Source organism: Haliotis cracherodii, unplaced genomic scaffold (genome assembly GCF_022045235.1).
Source record: "Haliotis cracherodii isolate W230 unplaced genomic scaffold, xgHalCrac1.p SCAF_1, whole genome shotgun sequence".
Lineage (NCBI taxonomy): Eukaryota > Metazoa > Mollusca > Gastropoda > Lepetellida > Haliotidae > Haliotis > Haliotis cracherodii.
In genome coordinates this window covers 13,258,858-13,281,693 of record NW_027266264.1, presented here as the reverse complement: position 1 = coordinate 13,281,693, position 22,836 = coordinate 13,258,858, and the positions used below count along the sequence as shown (strand labels likewise).

The 22,836-nt window shown below is 41.4% G+C and overlaps 3 protein-coding genes across 3 annotated transcripts; all 3 read right to left on the bottom strand.

Annotated features, from left to right (window-relative positions):
* Positions 1-1,642: 1,642 nt before the first annotated feature.
* LOC139473071 (cholecystokinin receptor-like) lies at positions 1,643-7,993 on the bottom strand. Its single transcript, XM_071255586.1, has 2 exons — positions 7,909-7,993; positions 1,643-2,961 (listed from the first exon to the last, which is right to left on the bottom strand). The coding sequence occupies exon 2, from the start codon at positions 2,941-2,943 to the stop codon at positions 1,666-1,668; it is 1,278 nt and encodes a 425-aa protein (XP_071111687.1). The 5' UTR covers positions 2,944-2,961; positions 7,909-7,993; the 3' UTR covers positions 1,643-1,665.
* Positions 7,994-10,830: 2,837 nt separating this feature from the next.
* On the bottom strand, positions 10,831-12,460 carry LOC139473160 (cholecystokinin receptor-like). The gene has a single exon (XM_071255679.1). The coding sequence runs from the start codon at positions 12,449-12,451 to the stop codon at positions 11,144-11,146; it is 1,308 nt and encodes a 435-aa protein (XP_071111780.1). The 5' UTR covers positions 12,452-12,460; the 3' UTR covers positions 10,831-11,143.
* A 3,579-nt stretch (positions 12,461-16,039) lies between these two features.
* LOC139473190 (cholecystokinin receptor-like) lies at positions 16,040-17,846 on the bottom strand. Its single transcript, XM_071255710.1, has one exon. The coding sequence runs from the start codon at positions 17,835-17,837 to the stop codon at positions 16,533-16,535; it is 1,305 nt and encodes a 434-aa protein (XP_071111811.1). The 5' UTR covers positions 17,838-17,846; the 3' UTR covers positions 16,040-16,532.
* Positions 17,847-22,836: the final 4,990 nt, after the last annotated feature.

The window sequence follows — 22,836 nt, the reverse complement described above, 5'->3', positions numbered from 1 at the left end:
TCCTACGTAGGACTTAGTGTCTCCTAACTAGGACTTAGTATCTCCTACGAAGGACTTACTATAACCTACATAGGACTTACTATCTCCTACGTAGGAGATAGTTATTCTACTCCAAACTAAGTCCTACGTAGGAGATAGTAATTCTAGGCCATACTAAGTCCTTCGTAGGAGATAATAAGTCCCACGTAGGAGATAATAAGTCCTACGTGGCAGATACTTTGACAAAACAATTCACCGTGCCCTACTACGCTTGCGTGCAGATATAATCTCACTAAGGTGGCTTTTGATATCAAATATAGAAACACGAGTCGATGAAAGGAGAAATGTTTTGAGTCTGTGTATCATTTTAATGGACAGATGTTGGTTTATACGTATGTGATAACAAGAGACAAGAGAGTGAGATTTTATTTATTTCCTGATATAATTGTGAAGCATTAATATGTCTAACAATGTTTCAATTTGAAAATCACAAGAATTAGATCACCTTAACATCAAAAGACAGTAAAATATTGACATGCACGTATATAACTCGACTGAAACGTTTGCAACTTATCCATAACAACTTAACCGTGCATAAAATATTCATGACATCACTATCAATATGTTGCATTTACGAGCAGTCGTTACTGAAAAACATTAGGTCGAGCGACCAATGAGTGGGAGACTCGACCTTACGTTTACAAATTTACTTGTAGCTGTGCTACTCGTGATCCTGAAGATATCGATTTTGAATATTGATTGCGGTTTCTGGGTGTGATAAACATGTAATTTGAGATACTAAATAGCAAAACATCCTTTTCTACGTGTATGTGTAAAGTGATGCTTGGAATACAGTGACATCTGTTGAGCTCTGACATGAGTTGAATCTGATGTTACGAAGTTATAATGGTAAACTAGTGGTACAATGTTACAATCCGTGCTGTCTTCCACATACATACATCTAAACAGCCTATCCTTCCCCTCATCGTTTCGATCCCACTGCAACATGTGTTGATATCAGCATATGAAGAACAGTTGGTTACTAGTAGTCCATGTGTTTCAGCAATGATACATGTGATATATGTAACAAAGTACACCAAGGGTCATATATATATGTATAACATAGAGATATATGTATAATAAAGTGATAGCATCACTGCACATGTGGGTAGTCGAGATTAATGAAGATATCAGGCCGCTGTATGCCTTAAAAGTTATTAATATGTCAACTGCGGATGTAGCAGGTGATAACAGATAAATTAAATAGATAGCATAGGGTTTTATGCGGATGTCTCAGTACAAGGCATAGCAGTTCCTGTCATGGTCCTATCTTGTACAGACAATTTCTCAGTCTCAGGTGGTCCAGAGAAGACAACGTTGCAGTTTCTGAAGTCGTCTCCTTGTTGCTTCTTGAAGGTGTTACATATATCATAAATGTATAACGTCACAATTAGTCACGTCTCTCTTCATTGATCGTTGTATAGAGGCAGCCATCCGTCAAGTTGTGATTATCAACAAATTGTTATGATTTATTCATCCAAGTGTCATCGTTCTGTAACGCATGGAATGAACAGCAAAACATTTAACCGATGATTGAACATGTTTGTTGTGAGTCCATCACATGACAAAGTGTTCTATTTATGTTCCAAACTTTCCTCCCGTGTCTTATATATCAGCTGCTTTCCCTCAACGACAACAAGAAACGAGTAGTTTCCTCCACTCATTTCTGAATCTCTCATTGCAGAAACTGTACACAATGCAGTTAACTGCACTCTGTATGAAGTATGAGCGTAGGAATACATTATCCAACATGAATCCTGCTCCTTGTAAAGAGTCCAGAAAGTCGGATTTGATAAATCGAGTTATCATCAGGATCAGATGAGGTAGGAAACTGATAATGAACACCGCTGTGATGATGAACAGCATAAGCGTTGTTTTCAACGCTCTGGGCCTTGATTTTTCTTTTGGTTTTGCAGCATTATTTCTTATGGATCTCACACTATTCGAGGATTTGTCTTCTTTACGCGTCTTGGGTTGTGCTGAGGCGTCATTCAGACATGTACAACCAAGCGTCCCATTGTTTGAATTGGAAACATTGCAAGTAGCTGTGGGTGACGATATGTTACGGAAGGCGATCCCATTCTCAGTTCCATCTTTAAATGACGTCTCGGTTGTGTGATTCGAAGAGTGATGTTTCTTATCCTTTGCCGGACGGAATTTAAATCTCCGGTGATTAAACACAGTCCTGCCAATGAGGATGTACATAACCACCAGGACACTCAGAGAACCGAAGAAGATGAGAAATAGGACTCCTATATAGACCACGGGGAACAGAGTATCGCGCCACCCGTCGTCAAAGGAACACTCGAAGCCTGTTATTTCCTCTTTGTCTGTTTTGACCGTTTTCCTACCGTAGACTATAACTGTCGGGATGGTGAGGACTAGTGATACGGACACAGCGATCCCTACCATAATGCGCGCGACTCTGATGGTGATCTGTTTGTTCAAAGGGCGACATATCTTCCTGTATCTGTCTATAGCAACAGCTATGAGCGTGAATCCTGAGGACACCACGGAGAATGTGTTGTTGAATCGTATCATTTTACACACGGCTGGGTAGTCGAACGTATGACTGTACCTCATGCCCAGGATCTCCCCTGGGATTGAAACGACGCATGTCATGAGGTCAAACATAGCCAGACACACCACAAACACACGTGTCGGGCTTGGTTTGAATTTCTTAAGGTACACGATCAGCACAAGAATATTTCCGAAAATACCCAGAACCATTAGGATGGCAAGATATACCACGGCTGGTATCATCAAGGGAAACATCGAGTCGTCAAGGTGGGATAGATAACGGTTCTTCTCCTCATCGCTGATATTTAATGATGACTTCACTTCCGCTGTTGTGTCGCTGTCGAAATGTGTCGTATCCGAGATGACTGGCGACTTTGAGGTCATATTGGATTTGGTGATCACCTGAAATAATATGCAAATTTGATTGTTTGTAGTGACACATTTCGTTTTTCACATGCCTCAAATGTGATACTCTGGAACCTGACTATTGGTACTTGTAACGAGATCTGAAGTCTGACCAAATGAGATAAGCATATACTGACGCATATGTGAACCCCTGTGAAGATCACGGGAAGAATAGGTCTTCAGCAGCATAAGCTTGCCGTAAAAGGCGACTATATTTGTCGTAAAAGGCAATTAACGGGTTCTGGTTGTCAGGCTCGCTGACTTGGTAGATGCATGTCATCGTAACCTAACTGCTTGGATCGATGCTCATGATCTCCATCACTGGATTGTGTGATCCAGCTTCCATTACTTACATACCGCTGTCATATAACTGGATTATTACCGAGTGCGGTGTTAAACAACAAACTACCAAAAACATGTGAAGCACAAGTAATGTCCTCGGGGAAACAACATGACACGCAATATAATAAAACTCTTAATTATTTCTTCCTCTGTTCACCCTTTCTAAGGAAGGAAAATGTACATTAAGGAATTCATAATATCTGGGAATAATCTGAGGCATATACTTGTCTTTTAAAGAAAGCCTCTCAGCGCTACGACCTCCTAACCGCTGCGACCTTGTTTAGGATGTCCTAGCGACATATTTTACGACCGTTTCACAAAGGTAAACGTCCAACAACAAAACTAGAAATTATTATTTCTTCCTCTGTTCACCCTTTCTAAGGAAGGAAAATGTACAATAAGGAATACATGATATCTGGGAATCATCTGAGGCATATATATGTCTATGAAATAGTGCCCTTGGATTACCAAACATATATATTACTAAAGCTACAGTTCTTCTGACACGATCACGTCGTTTTGGTATTCTCATAATCAAATAATTCCAGGAAGGTATACGTCCAACAACTATACTAGAAATCTTGCGGTCACTATGGCAACAATGTGTCATAAGTAAACGCCCCCTAATGTGTATACCTTTCTTACAATCTATCAATAATTTGTTTGATCAAGGCACGATATCTTTACATACCCTTAGACGAAGCTATCAGCTCGAATCACGCCAAGACGCAATGCTTTGTACATAACTTTATCCCACAAGGTAAATCAATGGAAAACGTTGTCTTTGACAAGACCTTTTCAACCCGCTACGGTTTAAAACTTTATCTTAAACAATAGTTCCAAAAATTAAATGAATAAAATAAGAAAGAAGAATTTTGTTTCTCATGAATGTTTCATCATTCCGCTTCTGTTCTTTCTGTATATGTTTAGTTTGAGTATATTTTACTATGCAGATACCTGGAGCTCAAAACTGTTAATACGAGGGAGCGTATTGGAGCTCAGGGTCTGGCTTTACTTTGCAGGACACTGGATTGTCTGGTCCAGACTTGATTATTTACAGACCGCCGTCATATAGCTGGAATATTGTTGAGTGCGGCGTAAAACAACAAACAAAGAAACAAAACAAAGAAACAAACTCTGCAGGTATCCGAGGTCTGGGTTAATGATACATGTCTTTACTGATTTTCAGTTATCCATTCATATCCATCCATGTCCATCACTATTTTGCATTTTACATCCAACTAAAACTACATCGGCAGATATTCGAATAGGATTATTCTGTCATTTGGCGTCATATATTTTCATGTACGAGAACATCTCTTAAGCATGCACTATTTTGCTTCAATGTTTTATGTGTTATACACGCGTGCGATTACCACCCTAAGGCTCCGGCACATTATCAAACATACAAATCAATCAAAGTAACCAAAGCTAAATTTTACACATAGGTGTTTTAATCGTACGAGGGCTGGCTGAAAAGTTCTGAGTCTAAGTGGAATATCTCAATCGGATTGAAACAAACGTTTGCCACCAACAAGTACAATCATTAATGAATCATAGACATAAGAACTGCAACTGTAGTGTTATTATTGTCTTTGTACCAGACCATCATGTGAACCTACCCATTGAAATCACCAGAAATGGACAAAACTGGCTATGGAGCAGTCATCAAGTACCTGCAACTGAACTCCAACACATACATGCTGACATGGTCTCCACTTTAGGGGATGATGCCCCTTCCTTTTCCACTGTAAAGAAGTGGGCTTTGGAATTCAAGCGTGGCAGAGAGAGCCTTGACGATGACCCGCGTCCAGGAAGGCCTTCAACAGCAACCATTCCGGAAAACATTACCCGGTTGCATGACATGGTGATGGCTGATCGACGATTGACCACTCGACTTATTGCCAGTGTTGTGGGCATCTCACATGAGGGGGTTGAGCACATTATCACCAACGAGTTGGGAATGACAAAGGTTTCTGCAAGATGGGTGCCAAAGCTTTTGAGAGCGGATCAGAAACGTGTCAGATTCCTGCCTACCCGTGACCATTTATGCCGTTTTGAAGCAGATCCTGATGATTTTTTGGCCCGATTTGTAACCATGGATGGGTTCCTTCTGTTGGAAAGGTGATAGCTTCAGTCTTTTGGGATTCCAAGGGTATTCTGCTGATTGACTATCTTGAAAAAAGCCAGACAATCAATGGAAGATATCATGCTGACCCACTGAGAAAGTTGCGTGAAGCTATCAAAGCTAAGCGACGGGGAATGCTCACTAAAGGAGTCCTGTTCCACCAAGACAATGCTCCTGTTCACAAATCGGTGGTTGCCATGTCAGCGATCCATGATTGTGGCTTCGAACTCATTGACCATCCCTCTGATTTACCCGATTTGGCCCCGTCAGACTTTCACCTGTTTCCCAAAATGAAACAAACAGGAACTAGCCGGTCGCCATTTTCCCGGTAATGATGATGTAATTTCCGCTGTGAATGACTTTTTAAGGGTGGCTGAAGAAAAATTCTTCTTGATCGGCATCCAGGCCTTGCAGCATCCTTGGCAAAAGTGTGTAAACCTGGAAGGGGACTATGTGGAGAAATAAATGGTACGGGTCTTTCACAGTTAGGCTTAGAACTTTTCAGCCAGCCCTCGTACATGTCGGGACTCAGCATGACCTGTCATTGATTCATTTGAGCGTTTAACTTGCCTCGTGCGAAGCCATGCAGTGAAGTAAGAATATGAATAGCATCTAAAATATTTCAGAATAATCTGATAATAATATTCAGGGCTACCACGACATGAATGAGCCGGTCTTTTTATTGATACTTAATACTTCCTCCAGGAAAAATGAATAAATGTAATCTGACCAACTATTATATCAACATGTGTATGTGCGTAACAAAACGCTCGTAATATATGGAAAGTTATTTTCCGGCATGATTCGGACGTTGGTAAAACCAAACGGTTGCAAATTATCTAATAAAGGAATATATCTTAACTTCGTATTGTGATATAGCGTATAACAGTAATCTACTAAGACTCACCAGTGATAGTGTGAGTCGTGTTGATGTGAGCCATTTAACACCAACTCACATGTTTGTTTGTTTGTTTGTTTGTTTAACCCCGCACTCAGCAATATTCCAGCTATATGACGGCGGTCTGTAAATAATGGAGTCTGGACCAGATAATCCAGTGATTGATATCATGAGCATCGATCCACGTATTTGGGATACGATGACATAATTCAACCAAGTCAGCGTCTTTTACGACAAACATAGTCGCCTTTTACGGTTGTAACACATACACTCTTCAAAACAGAAACGCACAGATAGATTTTTATTGTACCTAATAAAGTCGATATATTTAATTTAATAACATATATACCAATATGAAATTTTGGAGGTCGATAGTCATATGTTGTCGTTGTACAAAGGCATTGGAAACTGTTCATTGTCATGTCACATAAGGCCACAAGGTTGCGTTGTATCTCAGTGTCTCGTGTGACCGCCCCTGGCAGCAATCACGGCTCTGCATCTCCTCGACACTGACTGGATAAGTGTACGAATTCTGTCTTGCGAATATCTGCGCCATTCTGCTTGTAACGCGTTGGCCAGTTGTTGGCCTGCGGTGTTTTCTGACAATGACGTAAACGTCGATCGACACCCCCCACCCCCCACCCCAACCCCACCACCCCACCACCCCACCCCACACACACATTATGACGCTACCGCCATCGAAATGGTCGAATTCGCGTACATAACGAAGGGCAAAACGCTCATTTCGACGACGATAAACACGTTGTGAACACGGTGAAAAAGAAATCGTGATTGATCGCTAAACCACGATCGTCTCCATGTTCTCAAATTCCAAGGCTGTAAGGCATGGCACCAACGCAAGCGTCGCTATCGATGGATCTGTTGCAAAACAGGGACTATAACTGGTCTTCTGGGTTGGATTCCAGCCTCGCGAAGATGGTTCCTGACAGTCTGGTCCAATATCTTCCTCAAACCAGGATGCACCCTGCAGTCTCCGAAGCTGTGGCATTGCGATGGCGTGTGTGGAACAGTCGAATGTAGATATCCTGCGCAGGGGTGGTAGCTCTTGGTCGGCTGGTTCTCGGACGGTGTGCAGTGGAATTGAACTTTGTGTATTGGTCGCAAAGGCGGCAAATGATGCTGTAGTGGACGTTGAAGTGGCGTGCAACAGAAGACCGCGAATCCCCTCTTTGGATACTTCCTATGGCGTTGTTCCAATCGGCAGTCTCGGCATTTTTCTTGAAACTTGAATCATGTTGACAATTGAATGACAAATTATTGGCTTATGCTTGCCTTTTTATAGCCACTACTACTAGTTACGAATGCCATAACTTGCACGTGCATTTTGCTTTACCTTTTCCCTCCATGACATCAGCACCATACCCGTGCTCGTGGGTTTCACCGAAGTGGTAAATGTCAGTGACCTGCATCACTTGGGGCTTTCCTTCCACATTAAGTTGACACGCCGCGATATAACTGGAACACTTTTAAAAGCGGCTTTAAACCGAACTCACACACCACAATATTGTTTTAGATGCAATGGACGCAAGATGTCGTTTTCTAGAACCGTACTTACCTCTACGTCGTGACACTCCTTCTCCTTGCAGTTGTATGCCCAGCTTAAATGCTCCCTGTGTTATGTTGATATTTTCGAGTGTAAACTGAAAAGAACGCATTTCTATCAACCAGGAAGTGTTCCCTGTATTTGACATGTCATCAAAAGAAGCGTCATCATATTTGAATAGATCATGATTTGTGTATTTAACCACAATATCGTACAGTCGTACATATAGCTAGGGTTTGTATTACTGATGAAGAATAATGAGTGTTATGGCTAAATCACATTCATGAATCTTCACATCCGTCAACTTGGAGTCAGTATACTGTGTCTGAGTGGGGTATTCGTGTTTAACTGCGGCATGTTATCTCCGTGGGCTAGCAGTATTAATCGTCATCAGTCCGTTAATGCACAACCCTTTATAAGTGTAATAATCTTGGACGCGATGTTAAACCCCATTTGACCTCGCCTCACCTCGCCTCACCTCGCCTCGACTCGCCTCGCCTCGCCTAGCTTCCCCGCTCGCATCACCTCACCTCACCTCACCTCACCTCACCTCACCTCACCTCACCTCACCTCACCTCACCTTATGTGGAACCCAAACTGTTACTTCATTTCGCCCGGAGAGTGGAAGGTCCGGGGTTCGATCCCCGACCGCGTCATACCAAAAGACGTTAAAAGATGGTACTTGTTGTTACCCTGTCTGGCGCTCGGCATTAAGGGGCTAAAACAAGGACTGGTCGGCTCGGAGTCAGTATACTGTGTCCGAGTGGGGTTTTCATGTTAAACTGCGGCATGGTTTCTCAGTGAGCTAGCACTATAAATCGGCATCAGTCCGGACTAGTACAAGCAGCCACACACATAATACACGTGCATGCACGTCGCTATACAAGTGCAATAATCTTGGACGCGACGTTAAACCCCATTTCACCTCACCTCACCAGTCCCTAAATCGTAAATTATTTGGAAAGCAAATGGCCAGCTATACACTATTGCTTATTTGGGGGAAAATGCATCTAAACGTTGGTGATATGTATAAACCTACTGTCAATACCAACTATCTAGTTAAGAAATATAGTTTGCTCTTCCCCATGTGTGGTGTAATAAAGTATAGATTTGCCCTGAACTATTATAGTTAAAGTATATTATAGCGCCATTTTCCTTGACGGTTATGAAAGAACGATGTTACCAAGGATACGTTAGATCATAGGGAGGTAATTTGAACAGCGCCATAACGGCAGTCCATTATGTGGAACTCAAACTGTTACTTCATTGCAGGATAAAATACAGTCGATACCTTTTTATCTTTTAACCAAGCATCTTAGACTAATACATATATCATGAGTTTAAAAAAATTGTTATAAGATTGGACGTTTAGTCCATACACTGCTTGTGGGTAAGAAAATACATGTATAATCAACATTTTGTTTCTTGGCATGACCTTAATAGTACTTAGGATGCTTTTGAATACACAGATATACGGAAACGTAGTAGGGCCACGGTTTTGTCTAAGTATCTCCTACGTAGGACTTACTATGTCCTACGTAGGACTTACTATCTCCTACTTAGGACTTACTATTTCCTACGTAGGACTGACTATCTCCTACGTAGGAGATACTCAGTCCTACGTAGGATATAGTTATTCTAGTCCATAGTAAGTCCTACGTAGGAGATATTATGTCCTACGTAGGAGATAGTATGTCCTACGTAGGCGATAATAAGTCCTACGTAGGAGATAATAAGTCCTACGTGGCAGATACTTTGACAAAACAATTCACCGTGTCCTACTACGCTTCCGTACAGATATAATCTCTCAAAGGTGGCTTTTGATATCAAATATTGAAACACGAGTCGATGAAAGGAGAAATGTTTCGAGTCTGTGTATTATTTTGATGGATAGATGTTGGTTTATACGTATGTGATAACACGAGACAAGAGAGTGAGATTTTATTTATTTCCTGATATCATTGTGAAGCATAAATATGTCTAACAATGTTTCAATTTGAAAATCACAAGAATTAGATCACCTTAACATCAAAAGACAGTAAAATATTGACATGCACGTATATAACTCGACTGAAACGTTTCCAACTTATCCATAACAACTTAACCGTGCATAAAATAGTCATGACATCACTATCAATATGTTGCATTTACGAGCAGTCGTTACTGGAAAACATTAGGTCGAGCGACCAATGGTTAGGAGACTCGACCTTCCGTTTACAAATTTACTTGTAGCTGTGCTACTCGTGATCCTGAAGATATCGATTTTGAATATTGATTGCGGTTTCTGGGTGTGATAAACATGTTATTTGAGATACTAAATAGCAAAACATCCTTTTCTACGTGTATGTGTAAAGTGATGCTTGGAATACAGTGACATCTGTTGAGTTCTGACATGAGTTGAATCTGATATGTTGGCATGATAATGAATGACATTTATTAGAAACAGATTCGTGGTAAACTGGTGTTATTTGTTATAATGGTAAACTAGTGGTACAATGTTACAATCCGTGCTGTCTTCCACATACATACATCTAAACAGCCTATCCTTCCAGTCATCGCTTCGATCCCACTGCAACTTGTGTTAATATCAGCATATGAAGAACAGTTGGTTACTAGTAGTCCATGTGTTTCAGCAATGATACATGTGATATATGTAACAAAGTACACCAAGGGTCATAGATATATATGTATAATATAGAGATATATGTATAATAAAGTGATAGCATCACTGCACGTGTGGGTAGTCGAGATTACTGAAGATGTATGCCTTAATAGTTATTCATATGTCAACTGCGGATGTAGCAGGTGATAACAGATAAATTAAATAGATAGCATAGGGCTACATGGGGATGCCTCAGTACAAGGCATAGCAGTTCCTGTCGTGGTCCCATCCTGTACAGACAATCTCTCAGTCTCAGGTGGTCCAGAGAAGACAACGTTGCAGTTTCTGAAGTCGTCTCCTTGTTGCTTCTTGACGGTGTTACATATATCATAAATGTATAACGTCACAATTAGTCACGTCTCTCTTCATTGATCGTTGTATAGCGGCAGCCATCCGTCAAGTTGTGATTATCAACAAATTGTTATGATTTATTCATCCAAGTGTCATCGTTCCGTAACGCATGGAATGAACAGCAAAACATTTAACCGATGATTGAACATGTTTGTTGTGCGTCCATCACATGACAAAGTGTTCTATTTATGTTCCAAACTTTCCTCCCGTGTCTTACATATCAGCTGCTTTCCCTCAACGATAACAAGAAACGAGTAGTTTCCTCCACTCATTTCTGAATCTTTCATTGCAGAAACTGTACACAATGCAGTTAACTGCACTCTGTATGAAGTATGAGCGTAGGAATACATTATACACCATGAATCCTGCTCCTTGTAAAGAGTCCAGAAAGTCGGATTTGATAAATCGAGTTATCATCAGGATCAGATGAGGTAAGAAACTGATGATGAACACCACTGTGATGATGAACAACATAAGCGTTGTTTTCATCGCTCTGTGCCTTGATTTTTCTTTTGGTTTTGCAGCATTATTTCTTATGGATCTCACACTATTCGAGGATTTGTCTTCTTTACGCGTCTTGGGATTTGCTGAGGTGTCATTCATACATGTACAACTTGTCTCAGACGAACCGTCAAAACCAAGCGTCCCATTATTTGAATTGGAAATATTGCAAGTAGCTGTGGGTGACGATATGTTACGGAAGGCGATCCCATTCTCAGTTCCATCTTTAAATGACGTCTCGGTTGTGTAATTCGAAGAGTGATGTTCCTTATCCTTTGCCGGACGGAATTTAAATTTCCGGTGTTTAAACACAGTCCTGCCAATGAGGATGTACATAACTACCAGGACACTCAGAGAACCGAAGAAGATGAGGAATAGGACTCCTATATAGACCACGGGGAACAGAGTATCGCGCCACCCGTCATCAAAGGAACACTCGAAGCCTGTTATTTCCTCTTTGTCTGTTTTGACCGTTTTCCTACCGTTGACAATAACTGTCGGGATGGGGATGACTAGTGATACGGACACAGCGATCCCTACCATGATGCGCGCGACTCTGATGGTGATCTGTTTGTTCAAAGGCCGACATATCTTCCTGTATCTCTCTATAGCAACAGCTATGAGCGTGAATCCTGAGGACACCACGGAGAATGTGCTGTTGAATCGTATCATTTTACACACGGCTGGGTAGTCGAACGTGTAACTGTACCTCATGTCCAGGATTTCCCCTGGGATTGAAATGACGCATGTCATGAGGTCAAACACAGCCAGACACACCACAAACACACGGGTCGGGCTTGGTTTGAATTTCTTAAGGTACACGATCAGCACAAGAATGTTTCCGAAAAAACCCAGAACCATTAGGATGGCAAGATATACCACGGCTGGTATCCTCAAGGGAAACATCGAGTCGTCAAGGTGGGATAGATAACGGTTCTTCTCCTCATCGCTGATATTTAATGATGACGTCACTTCCGCTGTCGTGTTGTCTACACCGAAATGTGTCGTATCCGAGAAGATGACTGGCGACTTTGAGGCCATATTGGATTTGGTGATCACCTGAAATGATACGCAAATATGATTGTTTGTAGTGACATATTTCGTTTTTCATATGCCTCAAATGTGATACTCTGAACCCTTACTATTGGTACTTGTAACGAGATGTGAAGTATGACCAACTGAGATCAGCATATACTAACGCATATGTGAACCCATGTGAAGATCACGGGTAGAATAGGTTTTCAGCAACATATGCTTGCCGTAAAAGGCGACTATGTTTGTCGTAAAAGGCAACTAACGGGTTCTGGTTGTCAGGCTCGCTGACATGGTTGATGCATGTCATCGTATCCCTACTGCGTAGATTGATGCTCATAATCTCAATTACTGGATTGTGTGGTCCAGCTTCGATTACTTGCATACCGCCGTCATACAGCTGGATCCCGGTTCGCCCCGATTATATTTCTAGGTTTGTCAGCACCATACCCATGCTCGTGGGTTTCACCGAAGCGGGAAATGTCTGAGACGTGCACCACTTCGGGCTTTCCTTCCACATTAAGCTGACACGCCGCGATATAACTGGAACACTTTTAAAAGCGGCGTTAAACCGAACTCACACACCACAATATTGTTTCAGATGCAATGGATGCAAGATGTCGTTTTCTAGAACCGTACTTACCTCTACGTCGTGACACCCCTTCTCGTTGCAGTTGTATGTATGCCCAGCTTAAATGCTCCCTTTGTTATGTGTAAACTGAAAAGAACGCATTTCTATCAACCAGGAAGTGTTCCCTGTATTTGACATGTCATAAAAAAGCGTCCTCATATTTGAATAGAGCATGATTTAGTCGTACATATAGCTAGGGTTTGTATTGCTGATGAAGAATAACGAATGTGTTGGCTTAATCACATGCATGAATCCTCACATCGATGGCAACCGCCTCCGTGGTCTAGCGGTAGAGCGTCCGCCAGGAGAGAGGACGTTTCGGAATTCGATCCCCGGCCGCGTCATACAAGAAGACGTTAAAATATGGTACTTGTTGTTACCCTGTCTCGCGTTGGGCATTAAGGGGCTAAAACAAGGACTGGTCAACTTGGAGTCAGTATACTGTGAGTAGTATGTCTGAGTCGGGTATTCGTGTTAAACTGCAGGATGTTATCTCCGTGGGCTAGCAGTATTAATCGTCATCAGTCATTGAATGCACGTCGCTTTATAAGTGTAATAATCTTGGACGCGACGCTAAACCCCATTTCACCTCTCCTCACCTTGCCTCGCCTCGCCCCGCTTCCCCGCTCGCATCACCTCAACTCAACTCAACTCAGCTCACCCCTCCCACCCCGCACCGCACCGCACCGCACCGCACCGCACCGCACCGCACCGCACCGCACCGCACCGCACCACACCACACCACATCCGTGGCTTCTGGTCAAATCGATCGCATGTAGGGAGTGAAATCTAGTTTGCTGTCAGTGTTGGTATATTTAAGTAGCCTAACATCCAGTGTTTCTGTGAGGAGTGGGAGGGGATGCAAAGATCTCCAAAACGTTTCTAGTAGACACAGTCACGATAACGGTCCGATATTAGAGCCTAGGGAAAACCATGTACATACATCGATGAAATTAGACATGATATATTGTATCTAGCGTTTAATCTTGTAATTATAAAACGGTCACTCTACGTCCACCACACGATTTCATGTTATGAACCAGAACAAGTATTTGCATTATGCAAAAGTAGAAGAAGACCCATGCCCCACCTTTCCACGTAGGAGATAGTAATACTAGTCCATAGTAAGTCCTACGTAGGAGATAGTAATTCTAGGCCATACTAAGTCCTACGTAGCAGATACTTTGACAAAACAATTCACCGTGCCCTACTACGCTTCCGTACAGATAAAATCTCTCAAAGGTGGCTTTTGATATCCAATATTGAAACACGAGTCGATGAAAGGAGAAATGTTTCCAGTCTGTGTATTATTTTGATGGACAGATGTTGGTTTATACGTATGTGATAACACGTGCGATGTACGTGCGATATTCGTGATCAGCTCTGGATGGAGTTGATCAATATCGGTGATGTCGACTTTAGCTGCTACCTGCATGGCATGGACTCAGCAAAGCTCACTGAATGCATGTTGTCTTGTAGAACAGATTACAGACTATGTGACAAAGATGCTGATGACTTTGCACGAGTGTGTGTAAAATATGTCAAGCCAATGTTTAAAATGGTGTTCAACTACCTCTCAATACATCAGCATTACCATTCTGCATATTTAATGCAAAATAATATGTTGTTCTGATAAATGTTCATCTATTAGTTTCTGCTTTTTTTGTACTCTTCTTTATGGAGGAATAAAAGGTTATATACTATTTCCTACGTAGGACTTACTATCTCCTACGTAGGAGATACTAAGTCCTACATAGGAGATGGTTATTCTAGTCCATCCTAAGTCCTACGTAGGATATAGTTATTCTAGTCCATAGTAAGTCCTACGTAGGAGATAGTATGTCCTACGTAGGAGATAATAAGTCCTACGTAGGAGATAATAAGTCCTTCGTGGCAGATACTTTGACAAAACAATTCACCGTGCCCTACTACGCTTCCGTACAGATATAATCTCACTAAGGTGGCTTTTGATATCAAATATTGAAACACGAGTCGATGAAAGGAGAAATGTTTCCAGTCTGTGTATTATTTTGATGGACAGATGTTGGTTTATACGTATGTGATAACAAGAGACAACAGAGTGAGATTTTATTTATTTCCTGATACAATTGTGAAGCATAAATATGTCTAACAATGTTTCAATTTGAAAATCACAAGAATTAGATCACCTTAACATAAAAAGACAGTAAAATATTGACATGCACGTATATAACTCGACTGAAACGTTTGCAACTTATCCATTACAACTTATCCGTGCATAAAATATTCATGATATCACTATCAATATGTTGCATTTACGAGCAGTCGTTACTGGAAAACATTAGGTCGAGCGACCAATGAGTGGGAGACTCGACCTTACGTTTACAAATTTACTTGTAGCTGTGCTACTCGTGATCCTGAAGATATCGATTTTGAATATTGATTGCGGTTTCTGGGTGTGATAAACATGTTATCTGAGATACTAAATAGCAAAACATCCTTTTCTACGTGTATGTGTAAAGTGATGCTTGGAATACAGTGACATCTGTTGAGTTCTGACATGAGTTGAATATAATATGTTGGCATGATAATGAATGACATTCATTAGAATCAGATTCGTGGTAAACTGGTGTTACGATGTTATAATGGTAAACTAGTGGTACAATGTTACAATCCGTGCTGTCTTCCACATACATACATCTAAACAGCCTATCCTTCCAGTCATCGTTTCGATCCCACTGCAACATGTGTTAATATCAGCATATGAAGAACAGTTGGTTACTAGTCGTCCATGTGTTTCAGGATGCTTATTTTACATGTGATATATGTAACAAAGTGCACCAAGGGTCATTTATATATATATATATATATATATATATATATATATATATATATATATATATATATATATATATATATATATATACATATTATGTATATGTATAATATGCACATGTTGGTAGTCGAGATTACTGAAAATTATATCAGGTCGCTGTATGCCTTAAAAGTTATTAATATGTCAACTGCGGATGTAGCAGGTGATAACAGATAAATTAAATAGATAGAATAGGGCTACATGGGGATGTCTCGGTACAAGGCATAGCAGTTCCTGTCGTGGACCCATCTTGTACAGACAATCTCTCAGTCTCAGGTGGTCCAGAGAAGACAACGTTGCAGTTTCTGAAGTCGTCTCCTTGGTGCTTCTTGACGGTGTTACATGTATCATAAATGTATAACGTCACAATACGTCACGTCTCTCTTCATTGATCGTTGTATAGCGGCAGCCATCCGTCAAGTAGTGATTATCAACAAATTGTTACGATTTATTCATCCAAGTGTCATCGTTCCGTAACGCATGGAATGAACAGCAAAACATTTAACCGATGATTGAACATGTTTGTTGTGCGTTCATCACATGACAAAGTGTTCTGTTTATGTTCCAAAGTTTCCTCCCGTGTCTTCTATATCAGCTGCTTTCCCTCAACGACAACTAGAAACGAGTAGTTTCCTCCACTCATTTCTGAATCTTTCATTGCAGAAACTGTACACAATGCAGTTAACTGCACTCTGTATGAAGTATGAGCGTAGGAATACATTATACAACATGAATCCTGCTCCTTGTAAAGAGTCCAGAAAGTCGGATTTGATAAATCGAGTTATCAACAGGATCAGATGAGGTAAGAAACTGATGATGAACACCGCTGTGATGATAAACAACATAAGCGTTGTTTTCAATGCTCTGGGCCTTGATTTTTCTTTGGGTTTTGCATCATTATTTGTTATGGATCTCACACTTTTCGAGGAATTGTCTTCTTCACGCGTCTTGGGTTGTGCTGAGGTGTCATTCATACATGTACAACTTGTCTCAGACGAACCGTCAAAACCAAGCGTCCCATTATTTGTATTGGAAACAGTGCAAGTAGCTGTGGGTGACGATATTTTACGGAAGGCGATCCCATTCTCAGTTCCATCTTTAAATGACGTCTCGGTTGCGTAATTCGAAGAATGATGTTCCTTATCCTTTGCCGGACGGAATTTAAATCTCCGGTGATTAAACACAGTCCTGCCAATGAGGATGTAGTTAACCACCAGGACACTCAGAGAACCGAAGAAGATGAGGAATAGGACTCCTATATAGACCACGGGGAACAGAGTACCGCGCCACCCGTCATCAAAGGAACACTCGAAGCCTGTTATTTCCTCTTTGTCTGTTTTGACCGTTTTCCTGCCGTAGACTATAACTGTCGGGATGGTGAGGACTAGTGATACGGACACAGCGATCCCAACCATGATGCGCGCGACTCTGATGGTGATCTGTTTGTTCAAAGGCCGACATATCTTCCTGTATCTGTCTATAGCAACAGCTATGAGCGTGAATCCTGAGGACACTACGGAAAATGTGCTATTGAATCGTATCATTTTACACACGGCTGGGTAGTCGAACGTGTGACTGTACCTCATGCCCAGGATTTCCCCTGGGATTGAAATGACGCATGTCATGAGGTCAAACACAGCCAGACACACCACAAACACACGGGTTGGGCTTGGTTTGAATTTCTTAAGGTACACGATCAACACAAGAATATTTCCGAAAATACCCAGAACCATTAGGATGGCAAGATATACCACGGCTGGTATCCTCAAGGGAAACATCGAGTCGTCAAGGTGGGATAGATAACGGTTCTTCTCCTCATCGCTGATGTTTAATGATGACTTCACTTCCGCTGTCGTGTCGCTGTCGAAATGTGTCGTGTCTGAGAAGATGACTGGCGACCTTGAGGCCATATTGGATTTGGTGATCACCTGAAATAAAACGCAAATATGATTGCTTGTAGTGACACATTTCGTTTTTCACATGCCTCAAATGTGATATTCTGGAACCTGACTATTGGTACTTGTAACGAGATCTAAAGTATGACCAACTGAAAGAAGCATATACTAACTCATATGTGAAGAAATCCGGGTAAAATAGGTTTTCAGCAAAATAAGCTTGCCGTAAAAGGCGACTATGTTACACGTAAAAGGCGACTAACGGGTTTTTGTTGAAGCATGTCATATCATCCCAACTACGTAGATCGATGCTCATGATCTCCATCACTGGATTGTGTGGTCCAGCTTCGATTACTTACATACCGCTGTCATATAGCTGGATTATTACCGAGTGCGGTGTCAAACAACAAACTACCAAAAAAATATGAAGCACAAGTAATGTCCTCGGGGAAACAACATGACACGCAATATAATACAACTCTTAATTATTTCTTCCTCTGTTCACCCTTTCTAAGAAAGGAAAATGTACAATAAGGAATTCATAATATCTGGGAATCATCTGAGGCATATATTTGTCTATGAAATTGTGCCCTTGAATTACCAAACATATATATTACTAAAGCTACAGTTCTTCTGACACGATCACGTCGTTTTGGTATTCTCATAATCAAATAATTCCAGGACGCAATGCCTTGTACATAACTTTATCCTACAAGGTAAATCAATCGAAAACGCAAGTTGTCTTTTCAACTCGCTACCGTTTAAAACTTTACTTTACATATTAGTTCCAAAAATTAAATGAATAAAATAAGAAAGAATCACTGGATTATCTGGTCCAGACTCGATTATTTACAGACCGCCGTCATATAGCTGGAATATTGCTGAGTGCGGCGTAAAACAACAAACAAAACAAACTAACACACTTTGCAGGTATCCGAGGTCTGGGTTAATGATACATGTCTTTACTGATTTTCAGTTATCCATTCATATATATGTTCATCACTATTTTGCATTTTACGTCCAACTAAAACTACTTCGGCAGATATTCGAATAGGATTATTCTGTCATTTGGCGTCATATATTTTCATGTACGAGAACATCTCTTTAGCATGCACTATTTTGCTTCAATGTTGTATGTTTATCTTTGTGTTATACACGCGTGCGATTACCACCCTAAAAGTCCGGGACATTATGAAACATACAAATCAATCAAAGTAACCAAAGCTAAATTTTACATATAGATCTTTTAATCGCATATGTTGGGACGCAGCATGACCTGTCATTGATTCATTTGAGCGTTTAACTTGCCTCGTGCGAAGCCATGCGATGAAGTAAGAATATTATTGGCATCTAAAATATTTCAGAATAATCTGATAATAATACTCAGGGCTACCACGACATAAATGAGTTGGTTTATTTATTGATACTTAATACTTTCTCCAGGAAAAATAAATAAATGTAATCTGACCAACTATTGTATCAACATGTGTATGTGCGTAACAAAACGCCCGTAATATATGGAAAGTTATTTTCCGGCATGATTCGGACGTTGGTAAAACCAGACGGTTGCAAATAATCTAATAAAGGAATATTTATTAACTTTGTTTTGTAATAAAGCGTATAACAGTGATCTACCAAGACTCACCAGTGGTAGTGTGAGTAGTGTTGATGTGAGCCATTTATCACCAACTCACATGTTTGTTTGTTTGTTTGTTTGTTTGTTTGTTTGTTTGTTTGTTTAACCCCGCACTCAGGAATATTCCAGCTGTATGGCGGCGGTCTGTAAATAATCGAGTCTGGACCAGATAATCCAGTGATTGACATCATGAGCATCGATCCACGTAGTTGGGATACGATGACATGCATCAACCAAGTCAGCGCGACTGGCCACCAGAACGCCTTTTACGACAAACATAGTCGCCTTTTACGGTTGTAACACATACACTCTTCAAAAAAAGAAACGCACAGATAGATTTTTAGTAAATTTAGTAATTTTTTTGTAATTTTTTTGTACCCAATAAAGTCGATATATTTAATTTAATATCATAGATAAAAATATGAAATTTTGGTGCTCGATAGTCACATGTTGTCGTTGTACAAAGGCATTGGAAATGTTCATTGTCATGTCACATAAGGCCACAAGATTGCACTGTATCTCGTGTATCTCAGTATCTCGTGTGACCGCCCCGGGCAGCAATCACGGCTCTGCATCCCCTCGGCACTGACTGGATAAGTGTACGAATACTGTCCTGCGGAATTCTGCGCCATTCTGCTTGTAACGCGTTGGCCAGTTGTGGGAGTGTCTGTGGCGTGTTCTGACGTTGACGTACACGTCGACCGAGTTCATCCAAGAGGAGTTCAGTTGGGTTAAGATCTGGATATCTCGACGGCCAGGGCAAGTCGTTGAAGTTGGCATTATGAAGGTAGTCTCGCGTGACACGAGCTATGTGCGGTAGAGCGTTTTCCTGTTGAGACAGCTCCCTCTGGCGGTCAATGATTGGAAAAAGGTGAGGTTGAAGAATTTGAATTTGATTCACGTAGCGATTTGCTGTCAATTTTGCACCACCCGGAAATGAACACTTTACACTTGAAGTCATTGTGGAAACATAGTGCACAATATATATATATATACATACACACACACTCTCTCTCTCTCTCACACACACACACACACACACACACACACACACACACACATGCACACATACATATACATACACGCACAAACACGCACGCACGTGCACACACACATACAGTTCTTCACTCATCACAGAAATCGCGCGTGACGACAAACACCCGTTTATCCATTAGACTACGTAGGATGATGACGTTGTCACTCGATCGTTCATTTATACCGAGGTGCTAGCACTCGTGTATGTTGACATGCGTACTGTCACGCGTGTCTCCATGCAAACGTGATGTACTTCATGTCTTCAAACACACATGGTGTACTACGTCTCTCCATGTAAACGTGATGTACTTCATGTCTCCATGCAAAACGTAGTGTCATGTGTGTGTCTTCAAACAGACGTTGATCCATAGGATTATGACGTTGTAACTCGTTTATTTATACCGAGGAGTTGGCTCTCGTGAAGGTCTACATACGTACTGTCACGTGTATCTCCATGTAAAACGTCATGTACTTCGTGTTACCATGCAAACGTGGTGCCACGCGTGACTACAAACACATGTTTATCCTTAGGATGATGACGTTGTCATTCGTTCATCCATGCCGAGGAGTTGGCACTCGTGTATGTCTACATATCTGTTACCATTTGTGTTTCCATGCAAACGTCATGTACTACGTGTTTCCATGCAAACGTGATGCCATGCGTGACTACAAACAGACGTTTATCCATAGGATTATTATTTATACCGAGGAGTTGGCACTTGTGTATGTTTGCATGTGTACTGTCACACGTGTCTGCAAACAGACGTGGTGTACTTCGTGTCTTCAAACACACATGCTGTACTACGTGCCTCCATGCAAACGTGATGTACAAAGTCTCTCCATGTAAACGTGGTGCCACGCGTGTCTTCAAACATTTATCCATGGGATGATGACGTTGTCACTCACTCATCCCTGCTGAGGAGTTGGTACTCGTGTATGTCTACATGTGTACTGTCACGCGTGTCTCCATTAAACGTGATGTACTTCGTATCTCCATGCAAACTTGGTGTCATGCGTGTCTCCATGCAAAACGTTGTGCCACGCGTGACTACAAACCCGTTACTAGAAGTGTAGATCGATATAAATGCGTGACGTTTGCAAACGTGATGTACTTCGTGTCGCGATGCGAAAGTAGTGTCACGCGTGTCTCCATGCAAACGTGGTGTCATGCGTGTCTTCAAACAGACGTTACTGATCGATAGACATTCGTGGTGTTTGATTCCTGTCTCCAGGCAAACGTGATGCCACTCGTGTACACAACCATACATACATACATATTTTATTTTGAGATGTACCATGGTGGTGTCACGCATAGACGTGTTCCTCCAAGAGGACTAGGGAGGGTGTGGGTTCTTTGTTTTGGATTGTTGTTTGGGTTGACAAAGCAAAGGATGAAAAGCGTTCTTTTGGGTGAGATGGTGTGCACTGTGCGTGGCTTCGCTCTTGTTTTGTAGGAGAGGCACTGAAACCCTGCTTCCTGATTGGTCGAAAAACGCAGCACGCTGATTGATTCGTTCCGGCGCCTGGTCTCGGATCTTTTTTTTCCAAACCGGAAATACCCTTGTGATGGATGTACAGTCAGTCTGTCTTACAGTGGTGTACATTCAGTCTTACAAGGTTGCATGGTCAATATTACATGGGGTGTACACTCAGCCTTACAGGGGTGTACACTCAGTCTTACAGCGGTGTACACTCAGTCTTACAGGGTTGTACACTTAGCCTGACAGTGGTGTACAGTCACTCTTACAGAGTTGTACAGTCAGTCTTACGGGGTTGTAAAATCATTCCTAAGGACAGTACAGTCTGTCTTACAGGGCTGTACAGTCAATCTTAAGAACTTGTATAGTCAGTCTTACAGTGGTGTACAATCAGTATTACTGTGGTGTACATTTAGTCTTACAGGGTTGTACACTCAGTCTTGCACATGAGTGTACATTCAGTCTTACAGAGTTGTGCAGTGAGTCTTAAGGGGTGTACAGTCAGTTGATGTAAGTTTATTCAATCGTACAAGGTTACCGGCAGTATTACCCGAGCGTACTGTCAGTCGTACATCAGTGAGCAATCAGTTTTATAACTATGTTGAAATCAATATGGATGTACAGTCAGCCTTACATGGGTGTACAGTCAACCTTACAGGGATGTACAGTCAGTCTAACATGAGTGTACAGTCAGTCTTACAGAGTTGCACAGACAGTCTTGCATGGGTGTACAGTCAGTCTTACATGGATGTACAGTCAACCTTGTATGATGTAAGTCAGTCTTAAGGGGTGCACAGTCAGTCTTACAGAGTTGTACAGTCAGCCATAAGGGATATACGTCTGTCTTACAGGGGTGTACAGTCAG

Bases quoted from the DNA above. Each gene is read 5' to 3' on its own strand.
- LOC139473071 (XM_071255586.1), bottom strand. From the start codon at position 2,943: ATGACCTCAAAGTCGCCAGTCATCTCGGATACGACACATTTCGACAGC.
- LOC139473160 (XM_071255679.1), bottom strand. From the start codon at position 12,451: ATGGCCTCAAAGTCGCCAGTCATCTTCTCGGATACGACACATTTCGGT.
- LOC139473190 (XM_071255710.1), bottom strand. From the start codon at position 17,837: ATGGCCTCAAGGTCGCCAGTCATCTTCTCAGACACGACACATTTCGAC.